This window comes from Polyergus mexicanus, unplaced genomic scaffold (genome assembly GCF_030449975.1).
Source record: "Polyergus mexicanus isolate NDT 795.1 unplaced genomic scaffold, iyPolMexi1.0 SCAF_1, whole genome shotgun sequence".
In the NCBI taxonomy this organism is placed as follows: domain Eukaryota; kingdom Metazoa; phylum Arthropoda; class Insecta; order Hymenoptera; family Formicidae; genus Polyergus; species Polyergus mexicanus.
In genome coordinates, this window is record NW_027223321.1 from 12,212,907 (window position 1) to 12,224,598 (window position 11,692).

Genomic DNA, 11,692 nt, shown 5'->3' on the forward strand with positions numbered 1-11,692 from the left:
ATGCGGAGAGGGATGAGGGATCAAGGGCGAATAAGGCCCTTGTGGATCTGCGAGTTTCTTCTTGGGAAAGAATTGATTTGTATGTATATATTTTAAAAACAACTATATTGAAAATAGTTTTTTATTTTGTTTACTATATATATATATAATTATTTCTCTCTCATCTTATTCTATATATTTGTGAGATACTGCTATCAAAATATTTCAGAGATGTAACAATTAAAAATTTCATAAAATTGTTTGTTTTTCTAAATATTTATAAGCTATAATTAAAACATCAGGGAGAGAATTATTTACAGCTTTATATATGAATACAAAGAATATGAAATTTTAATATAGAGAAAAATTTATTTTATTTTTTACATGTAATGAAATTATAATTAAGTGGATTATATACAGTGTTTATAGAGTTATTATGAAAACTACTTACAAGTTTGTGATGATAAAATACGAGAGACACATTAATGGGAAACAGTTTATTATTTTCTTATTCTCTCCAGTAAGATTTTATTTCAATAATGAATATTTTATATTCACATCACTCCTGACTAAATACACATGTTCATGGGCCATAACCATATAAATCAATTAACTGATATTTATTCAAGCAGAACAATCCTATACAGTTTCTAGTTTTCACATTAAATTTTATTATAAAAAAATTTCTTGTCTCGAAATAATTCCATAAATTAAATTAATAAAAAAAAATTAGTAAAAGATGAAATATTCAGTCTTTAATTATGTTGAATCTAAGTAAATGTGCTAGCATGTGATTCTAGATAATCGTATCTTTTAAAAATTTATTACAGTAGAATTTGGCCAGCTACCTGTCTTATATAAACAATATAGTCTTACATATATTCTATAGTTCTATTCTTCATATCGTTTTAATATGTGATCTATTTATTATGTGTATTGCATGAACATCACGATTTCTGTTCATTTTTTATAAGAATAACATTTTAGCATATTAAGCATACTTGTAGAAGAAAAAAAAACCTATAAATAGCATGAACCAATTAGGAAGAATTATGTTTAACATTCTTTTGAGAATTATATATATACACATAATATACACATGCACACAGATATAAACTTCCAAAAATTACATATTCTTATCAAAAATGTTAGGAGAGCTTTGACTCAATTTATGAACAGTTTGTGTATAACATTATAGTATCATATTCTACCAGGAGTAATTAACCAGTTATACTAAGAGAATCTATATTGGCCAATAAATCTTTTACATCATCCTGAACTTGATCCGAGGTGCTGGATAAAGAGAGACGCGAGCAGAAATTGCTCAATGTTTCTACCTGTTCTTGCATATTTTTTTGCTTTAGCAAATACGCCAATAACATGTTAACTATATCGTGCATCTCCTGCTTGACTTTATCCATATCCTTATTACTATAATTTCGTCGTAACATTCTCAATTTCGCTTTCGCTAATTGCAACGGATTGTAGCCATATTTATCTAATGCAAGAACATTAGTACCAGCTGTTAAAAGTAGCGTTACTACCGATATTTTGCTGGTAACTGCTGCTAAATGCAACGGAGTATTGCCTATACAATCACGCTGATTCGGATCCGCACCATTTTCCAACAATAATTGAACCATCTTTGTATAACCCCTATGACAGAAAAAATAAATCCTGATGTATGTCATAATAGTAAGTTAATTTTATATTACAAAATATATATTAGCAACTTTACGAATAGATTCAGATAGTCTCACAAAAAACTTTGTTCTTAGCCTAATTGATAACAAAAAGCATACTCTATGAAAGCATCTTAATACAATTCTAAAATATTTGAAATTTAACTTCTTTTTATATTCTGATTTCATTCTATAGTAAATATGTGTCTTTTGCAAAAGATATAAGCCTGAGAAGCTATGTCAAAGTTTAAATTAAATTTATATTAAATTCTGCTTAAATTTTTTACAAACTAGGATGCAGCTAAGGAATAGCTTTAAAGATATATAGAAAAATGATTATTGCGATCACTTAAATATACAAATTACCTGCAAGCTGCATGATGAAGTGGTGTTCGCCCATCACTATCAGGACTGTTAGGCAATACGCCAGTCTGTAAGAGCGAGCTCATCAACATGGTATTATTTACAGTAGCAGCCAGTCGCATCTTTCGTCCAATATGATAAACATGCCAATATTGCCAATCTTTCAAACTGTTGGTCGAACTTTTGTACCAAGTACGTGATTTCATCTTAGCACGATAAACAGATCCTGGATTAAAATTATTATTACATTTAAATTTAATATAAACGTTTTCAATACATTTTTTATCAAGGAATTATATATAAATTAATCTTTATTTTAACTAAAACAAAAAGATAATTGTATATGAAGAAGAGTACACAGAAATATATATAAAATGGATACAAAAAAATGCTTTTTTTCAAATAAACGTATATTACTGCAAGAAAATATTTTTCTCTCTAAAACAATCTGATTAAAATTGTAAGAACACTTACTATTTTTCAATAATTCCGCATCAGTTCCATTTCCATCATATATTCCGCATGTTCCTGATGTTTTCATTTCCTGCTAAAATAATATTAATACTTTTTTATTTCCATATTTATAATTGCTTACTATACTTAATTATATATTGTAAATCATTTATTTGCAGTAATTAAAGCTAATTAAAGATCATGTACAATATTAAAGCAGTGCAGCATGTAGCAAAAAAGTGAAAAGAGATCTTAATATCTATATAATCGTGATTGTAGGATTTTTTTCCTGAACGCTCTTATCTATCAAATTTTAATTTGCATTTGAATAAAGAAATAATTATTCTGGCATTAGCAAAAAAGAAAGTCAGTTCCGTCATTTCGTATTTCATGTTCACAAACAGCTGTTTACCTTAGCTTTGCCGATTTCTATATCCGACAGCAGTCTGTCATCTTGCAACAGAGTATTGTCCTTCAAGATCTTCCGTTTGTAAGCAGCTGTGAAGTGACTGACACCGTAATCGGCGAAAATGATACTGTTGCTAGTGACCTGGCTGGCAGCGACATGCTGTTGTTGGCTCTCGTGCTGAACGCTCGAACTGTCATTCGAGTCGTTCCCGGTTTCTACTCCCGAGTCAACCGACGTCATGTTAAATAAATCCAAGCAACGTGAACTCTCTCCTTCGTAACACAATGCTTTCGTTCGTGAGAGCCTCTTTTCCAGAGAGAGTATACTATTACAGTTATATAGGTGATGTTCAGATATAAATATTATTCCTTTTCGATTTCCATCCGTGTAAATACTCCACGCCGAAATATGTGTATATAAACTACTAATAATCAAAATATCGTACTGTATTAGTACATATGTTATTACTATATGTACGCAGTTTGGCACAGTTCTCCCACTTCATCCTTCACACGTGACCTCGCATGCGCGTAATGAAAATTTCATTGTGCGCATGGATATTTCATGCATAAGGTGTCTAATAATAATCGCCCCATTCGTAATATCCGCAGGTACAGCGGATTAAACCGAGTAAGAAAATCCTCTATCTTTTTGTGATTTTCGCAATAATTAGTGAGAAATTAATTTTAAAAAATTGGCTTATACTCGCGTGAATTGATCGATCTTTTTTAATTAATTTCTCAATAATTATTACGAAAATGGTAAAGGACATTCCTGCTCGGTTTAACCGGTTCTATCTGCACATTACAGATGGGATGATTATTATCAGACACTCTATATATGTCATATGATGAATGCTGACATGAGATGGTATGGGACGAATTGGAGTGAGTTCGAAAATTTTACCTGTGGAGTATAAAGAATCGTTTAATCGGCCAATAAGATTTCTGTCTCTTGATTGGTCGATTAAATGTTACTTGGCGAACGGATAAAGAATTTCTTGCAATAACAGCCAATCAATACGGGTGTAATAAATCTGTTCGTGTTATTCGCATTTTCTACACTTGAATTCTTCGCTATCTCTCTCCCTCTCTTGAACGTCTAAAAAATTTGTGCCCTTTTAAATATATAAATTTCTGAAAATCGTAAACAACACGAACCAATACGCATCGCGAATAGGTTTTTCATTTCGCTCGCAATTTTTAAAAATTTTTACGTTTGAAATGAGAAAAATATTCAACTATCGGAAAGAAAGTGAATAATCTGAATAAGAAGTGCAAGTAGAACGAACAAACCTAATCTTCGCATTGAATATCTCTGCATCGATTGAGATTTATGTATCGAAAATTTCAGACATTTAACTCGAAATAAAACGCGGGATAAAACGGATATTAACTGAAATTGTAGATTGATATTTATATAGAATTTGTAACGTGTTCCGTAAAGATACGCATAATTTCACCATTACAGGTTCTGTCGTAATCGGTGCGTGACGCATCTTTAGCGCAGCCTGTGTTCCTTAACATATGGCCATTGTGTTTAATCGTTATTGAAAATATAGTCAAGATTCTTGTTTGTTAAAATTATTCGAAAGTAAAACAAACTTTGAGACATTCTTTTCGATCTGTTTATTAAAATGGGAGTCCCATCATCTGCAATTACAGAAACCAAGAGATTAAATGAAATTTATTATCCTAAAGGTAAGTTTGCAACTTTTTCGATCGAAATAAATGTTTTTCAAAATATCTTTCTTGTTTTAAATAAAAACGCCCTCGAAGCATATTATAACAAGCTATGTTTAATCAAATTTCTGTTAAATTGTTAAGATAAAGCACTATTTCCAGCCTCATTTATGAGGTTAACCGTTTTATATAATTCTAGGTCAGATAAAGGAATATGGACAAAGTATACATCTAAATTCACAATACAATCAAAATATTAATTGTTCCAACAGAATTTTTGAATTTGTAAAGTCTAAAGTTCATCCAGATATAAAGAACCCAGTTTATAATTCTTTTTCGAATCCTGAAACAGTATCCGAGAAATCAATCAAAAATACACATGCGAAGCCTCAATTACTTCCCACAAATGTTTATGTTAATCCAAACTTTAAACTACAAAACCCAACCATACATATCAATCCAAATATTTATGCTAAATCGTTAATACATATTAATCCAAAAATAATGCACAATATTGCTAGTTCAAATCAGAATCTGCAAAATAATGTAAGCACAATAAATGCCAGTACAACAAAAGCAAATATGGATAACAATACTAAGCCAGCAAATATCAAGAGAGCTATATATGTTAATCCAACATTGCTGAATAAATTATCATCAAAAGAGAAATCTGAAGAATCTAAAGAATCAGTTTTTAAAGAATCAATCACAACAGAACGATCTGTTTGTTCAAGACTAAAAGCTATGAAAAATACCGACAATCAAAAAGTTTCTCCAAAGAGGGTTAATAACTCTAGTATTGTGCTTTTATCACACAGAAAGCTTGTGAGAGTAGCTCGTTCTACAAAAGTCATGTCAAAAACTTTTCTAGTATCTCGATATAAGTTATCAAAATCTGCAGAGTTAACGGGCAAAAAGATTGATAAAACAGTATTGCAAACAAAAAATAAATCTTTAGCAAATAATCCATTACAATCTACAAGTAAATCTAATTTATCAAAATTACGTATCAATAAATCTAATAATAATTCTAAAGTGACCAAATATAAGATCGACAGGACTGTATTAAAAGTTAAAAAAACCGGCCTTTCAGAAAAGAGAAAAGTTATGTACGTATCACATTTACTATCATATCTAATAAATCGTAAAATAAAAAATTTCATGAAAGTTTTTATATTATAGAGGAGGTGCAGAGAAACTTGTTACTATTGGTGGTATTATTTACAAAGCTTCTAAAAATAAATTAATACGAAAGAATTCTTTATTGAAACGTATGTGTATCATATTATTTTGCATTTTATTATTGTATTAGGTATATATAGATTTTTGATTTATAAATGTATGTATTATAAAATTTTCTATGAAATTTCAGGAAAACGATCATTTAATGGAAAAAATGATAAACCTAGCGTTGCTATTTATGACAAGAAACAACGATTCAGTAAAGAAACTTTAAATTGTACATCAGGAATAAATACCAATAGTAAACCACGATTTACCATCAACATGTTGTTGAAAACCAAATATAGTATTAAATACAAAAATAGTATCAGGTACAGTAATATTTATTTATTTAATATTGTACAGTTAATTTCATGTATCCTAAACTCATTGTAAGGTCAAGTATTTCCTCTATTTTTAATTTTTCTCAATTTCCACTCCTATTCTAATAACTAAATAAAAATGTTGTGCTTTATCTTCACTTTCTCAGTTTAACATGATCTTGTGACAAGCTTGAATATAATTAATTCGTATTGTGATCTTATTCATCATATGAATTAATATGTTTTTAAAGTTATGTTCTCCAAAACTACTCTTAGCTATTTGCTAGATGATCACATGTCTAACTATATTAGAATGATAATTAAAAATAAATAATATTTGGTTCTCCACTGACTTTATATGAGCAATTAACTTAATAAAAAAAATAGCTTAGAAAGAAAAGACTTAGTTTAAAGAAATAATTAATTTGAAATAAAAGATGATTAAAAAAGAGAAAATCGAGTTTATATGAGGGAAGTTATTATATAGAATAGTTTATATAAATTTATACAAATTTGTATAAATTTATTAGAGTTTATTTTTTTGTAGCAACAAAGCAAAACAAAGAAGCATACGAATTTTGCGAAATAAAATGCACAAAAATAATCAGCCTTGTTTAATTTATCAACGATTTGGATCTTGTCCAAACTATGAAAATGGAAAGTGTCTCAAACGACATGATAAAAAGCAGGTGTCACTCTGCAAAAAGTAAGTAAATATTTAAAAATGTTATATATATAATTATATTAATCCTCTTAATGTCAGCAACTTAGACATTTAATATAGATAGCTCATGTTATAGGCCATAGGCTACAACTCTATCTTGTATCATAACTATACTACAATAGGAACAAAATTAAAATTTTTGATTTCTGATAAAGAAAATAAAAATATTAATATAACAAGAAAAATTAATTGTGAATATTTTTCAGTTTTCTGCAAGGAAAGTGTTTCTTAGACAAATGTTCTCTATCACATGACGTTGGACCTGAAAAGATGCCTACATGCAAGTACTTCCTCGATGGCTGCTGCACAAGAGATGATTGTCCTTACCTTCATGTTAAAGTGTCTTCAAACACTTCAATCTGCATAGATTTTCTACAAGGATATTGTGTTAAAGGAACTAAGGTAACTACATTAATTTTTTTAGTTCATTTGTTTGTTAACCTATTAGTTGCTTAATAAATGTAACAATAAATGTGTAACAATTTGTTATAAACGAACTCCCCTTAATAAGACAGAGATCTCAGACACGCGGCTTATGAGTTGTAGATGGTCAGTTACATTACGGCCCATAGATTTTTAAGTTAAAGGTAAGTAAAAGCGATGATTCCAATCATCGATACAAAGGAAATGTGTGGCTGTACCAATATATAGAAGATTTTTCATTCTATTCTATGTGGTGATGTTGACTTTCTGCCGTGTGGCTGCGTAAAAATACGAGTCTGAGACCACTGGCATAAGAGGAGAAAAAAAATACATTAAATTTAAGATTTATAAGATGAAGATAATATTTTAATCATAACACAGACAGGCCTTATGTGTGAATGACATAACGGCTCATAATAATATTTTGTAAAGTATAGAAAGAGTACTGATTTGTTCTCCTACAGTGCCAACGGCGTCACGAGTACCTTTGTCCTGAATTTAACAAATCGAGGAACTGCAGCAAAGGTGAGTGTTGTCCTTATCCTCATAAATCGCATTTCTCTGATTCCGAAAAAAGCACTAAATATTCGAGCAAAATGCGCGATGTGCAAAAAACTACATTCACGACAAAAAATGATTCTGAGATGTCAAATACGGAAAACAGATTAAGGTATTATGAAATAAATAATAGTTTTACTGAACATCTCGAAAAAAAGAAAAAAACTCCAATTATTGATCGTACAAAACAAATTAAAATTAACGAGATGAAAGAGTCTTTAGTCAAAGAAAGCGAACATATATTAGATAAGACAGCTTGCCATTCTAATAATAAAAAAAAGCGGGTTTCTACAGGCAGTTATATCCCTATTGATATATTTTAATTAATATTTATATACATTATTTTTAGAGTAAATAATCTTTTTAAGTTAATTCGATCGTGTTAATACAATCGCGATTATTGAATTAAATTAACGTTTGAATGAAAGTATATATATTTAGAGGTTTTCTTTTTTAGCTATCGTTATATTCTCAAAGATATTTCATGATACAATTATTGTAAAGACTAAATTAAATTTTTTATCGTTTTTTAATGGAATTATTCAATAGCGCTGAAATAAATAAATCTTTGTATATATAATGATACTGTCCATATATAAGTATTTGATATGCTGTGATATATCAAACATGTTATAAAATTAATTCGGATATATATTATATAAAAATATATATTACGAATTTTATATATATATATATATATATATATATATATATATATATATATATATATATATATATATGTAATATATGATCGTATATTGTACGTAATATTGTATAAATTATAATTATAATAAAAAAAACATTTCATATATAATAATTTTGACAAAGAAATTTTTTATTATATACATTTATATATATTTTATATAAATTCTTTAAATTATTTGACACATATGAAATAGTGGGAAAATAATGCAACAAACAAATTCAACATATAGGATGGAGGTTTGATCATATTTAGTTTATGACTGACTAGATCATTTTTAAAAAATGCAAAAAACTTAGCAACTCCATTGTCTTGAGATCCAAACAAATAAAATGACTATCGATTAATAACTTTTTGCAATAGAGTTGATGTTGGCTATGAAATGGGTAGGCACTCTAAACTTAATTCTGCATAAATGGTACCATACATGAATTCTTTACCGGAAATATATTTGTTATTCTATTATTATTATAATATATATCTTTTTTAGAGTTTTAAATAATCGAGTTTTACTTTTTCTCCTAACATAATAATGGAATAATGAACATGTATTGTATAATTTTAATATATACAAGGTGGTTAGATTTTGTACATTGTCATATAAATAAAATACAATATTATATAAAAGAAAACACATTTATATTTCCCAAAAATATATATTTTAATAAATAGAAAAATTCAGAATATATATATAAATAATTTATCTTTTTGCATAAACACATGTTATTTAGTAGATTATACAACAATATTAACAAACTAAAGATTAAAGTTACACTCCGTTTATACTGAAGTAGAAAAATATAAATTTGCACTCTTATTTTTTGCATGTATATGTTAAATTTTCTTCAGTATATTAAGTAACAATTTATAAATGTAAATAGAAATATAGCAAGTTCTTATCATATATTATATATAGAAAATAATTTATTACATTTATTTATACAATTATTTGTTTGATATATTGCACAAAAATTGTGTGTGTGTGTGTGTATATATATATATAAAGAGATATTGATTGACAAGATAGATACTAAAGCATTTACAAAAAACGATGTTTATCTGTGTACTCATAAGAGAAAGAGCAACATATTATCTTTTTAATAGTTTAGTAATATACGAAAAATATTTTTTAAACAAAAAATAATTGCTAAATTAATTAGAAATTTCAAAGTAAATTTTTGTGAAAATTAATATTAAAATAAATAGTCCAAGATCTCGCAAAAACGAAGAAATCTTTTTTTATTTTTTTAATTATATATAAGGATCCAATTTGTTGTATGGTTATAAGCTAATAAAATTGGGCTATGTAATATCAAAGATATATTATTTTTATCGACAGACGCTGATACTGTTAACCATTGCTCAAGCCAGCTTCTCATATTTTCTACAGACATATTTGCAGGATTTACACCTCTAAAGGATAGAGCCTGAAAAATAAATTAATTATAGAGTAACTAATTTTTTGCATAGTGTACTAAAACAAAGATTTTAATTGAAATTATAAATTACAATATTCTTGAACAAACAGTAAATTTCCAAAGATAAAAAAATAGAAACAATAATAACAGTATATGTATAACATAACAATATGGCTTCTTCGATTTGAGATAATAAAATAAATAATTATATTCTTTCACCCTAGGTATATATATTTTGCATCATTCTAGAAGCATAAGTTAATAAAAGGCATCTACCCATCGCATTGCTTCATTAGACATTGCTTTTACTCCTCCTTCTCTTACAATAGCACGATCCATTCGCAAAATTAATATACCCCTCTCCATCAATCTTTTTCTCTTGAAAGGCCTCCATATAGACATACCATGTATTGCTAATAATTCTTTCTAAAAAAAAAAAAAGAAGAAAACATCTATGTGAAAACAAGGTTCAGAGAAACAAGAATTCAGAAGTGATGAGTGCACCACTTATGAGCTTACCAGGTGTCTCCTTTTTAGAGAATTAAGGGAATATGGTGGACCTGAGAAAAGTTTAGAACAGGCTATAATATCCTTGGTGGTTGGATGTGTACCACTTCCCAGACAGGCTATAACATCTTGCCACTTTATCCTGAGCATTTGATCTTTGATGATCTTGAGCTCCGCCTGCATGCATCTAAATAACGGCCTATTGTGCTTGAGCCGGTTTTTGTGATCGGACAGCATGAAGTCTAATTTCTGCTGCAGTGTCCAATAGTGCGACGTCAACAGATAGCGCGGAAAATAAAGGGCTAGGGGAAAAATAATGTAATTCGTAAACGGAACAGCCGACAGCAGGAACAACGGTGATAGTTTTCGCAGGTCTCTCGGCATCGTGTACATCAGCTGCAGCTCCTCCCGCGTCAAGCTATCTATACCGTTCGACCCTTGTTTCTTTATAGCGAAGACGAACCTTTTCACGTCCGTGTATACGTCTTTGCTGCCGACACTGAACACGCGATACACCTGCATCGTACGCGGAAACTTCTGTTCAAGCGTGCGCTCATAGTTCTTGATGTAATTCATGTACTTGTCGAACCAATACTTTTTCAGGTTAGCTATTTTGCCTGGCTCGTCGGCTCTCTTCACCACTTTCACGAGGCCCCGTTGTATCGGAGTGCGTTTCAAAGGCTCCAATGCATTCATGCTCTCTCGTACAAGTATCCTGGATATGATTTTGTACATTTTTGAAACTGAATCACCGCTAGAGAAAATTAAATGAGCGCTGCACTACAGTCGGTTCCGGTATCAGCTGATCCGAAAGGATTTCTCGTTTTTAGCGGTTATTTCAGGAAAATTCTTGAAACTGTTTTTTTTTCGTAATAATAATCTTTGCGTTTTATGTTGCTTATTATTATTATAATGTTGTTTTGATTTTAAATTATATCGTGATTAAAAATCTTACGCATCGAATACGTAGTTATCTTTCTTGATTGGTAAGTACTCTGTTTTTTTAGTATATTTACTTTTTTTACTCTGCTCTCTCTCTCTCTCTCTCTCTCTCTCTATATATATATATATATATATATATATATATATATATATTTGTTTAATTTAATAATAATTATTTAGTAATTTATTTAATATTTTTAACAATTTAATAATTTATATAATACCTATTTAATAATATCAAAGATTTGAACGTTCTCGTTCGATATCAATTTTTTATCCCGTTGCATTTGTAAGTTTTTTTTATT

General features: G+C 28.9%; 3 protein-coding genes across 6 annotated transcripts; 1 reads left to right on the plus strand and 2 right to left on the minus strand.

The window, feature by feature from the left end:
• Positions 1–378: 378 nt before the first annotated feature.
• On the minus strand, positions 379–3,367 carry LOC138938551 (ankyrin repeat domain-containing protein 54). Of its 2 annotated transcripts, none has more exons than XM_070305625.1 (4): positions 2,890–3,367; positions 2,499–2,571; positions 2,028–2,250; positions 379–1,635 (listed from the first exon to the last, which is right to left on the minus strand). In XM_070305625.1, the coding sequence occupies exons 1-4, from the start codon at positions 3,124–3,126 to the stop codon at positions 1,200–1,202; spliced, it is 969 nt and encodes a 322-aa protein (XP_070161726.1). In that variant the 5' UTR covers positions 3,127–3,367; the 3' UTR covers positions 379–1,199. The 2 variants fall into 2 exon arrangements, with proteins under 2 accessions (XP_070161726.1, XP_070161719.1); XM_070305618.1 differs by having other exon boundaries at positions 2,499–2,568; positions 2,890–3,220.
• Positions 3,368–4,079: 712 nt separating this feature from the next.
• Positions 4,080–8,411, plus strand: Zc3h3 (zinc finger CCCH domain-containing protein 3). Of its 3 annotated transcripts, XM_070305642.1 has the most exons (8): positions 4,085–4,289; positions 4,357–4,586; positions 4,768–5,677; positions 5,751–5,839; positions 5,941–6,121; positions 6,660–6,818; positions 7,043–7,238; positions 7,724–8,411. In XM_070305642.1, the coding sequence occupies exons 2-8, from the start codon at positions 4,523–4,525 to the stop codon at positions 8,138–8,140; spliced, it is 2,016 nt and encodes a 671-aa protein (XP_070161743.1). In that variant the 5' UTR covers positions 4,085–4,289; positions 4,357–4,522; the 3' UTR covers positions 8,141–8,411. The 3 variants fall into 3 exon arrangements, with proteins under 3 accessions (XP_070161753.1, XP_070161743.1, XP_070161737.1); XM_070305652.1 differs by having other exon boundaries at positions 4,080–4,586; positions 7,348–7,791; XM_070305636.1 differs by having other exon boundaries at positions 4,085–4,586.
• A 1,324-nt stretch (positions 8,412–9,735) lies between these two features.
• On the minus strand, positions 9,736–11,444 carry LOC138935541 (LETM1 domain-containing protein 1). The gene is made up of 3 exons (XM_070300195.1): positions 10,458–11,444; positions 10,215–10,364; positions 9,736–9,947 (listed from the first exon to the last, which is right to left on the minus strand). Exons 1-3 carry the CDS (start codon positions 11,178–11,180, stop codon positions 9,768–9,770), a joined length of 1,053 nt encoding a protein of 350 aa, XP_070156296.1. The 5' UTR covers positions 11,181–11,444; the 3' UTR covers positions 9,736–9,767.
• Positions 11,445–11,692: the final 248 nt, after the last annotated feature.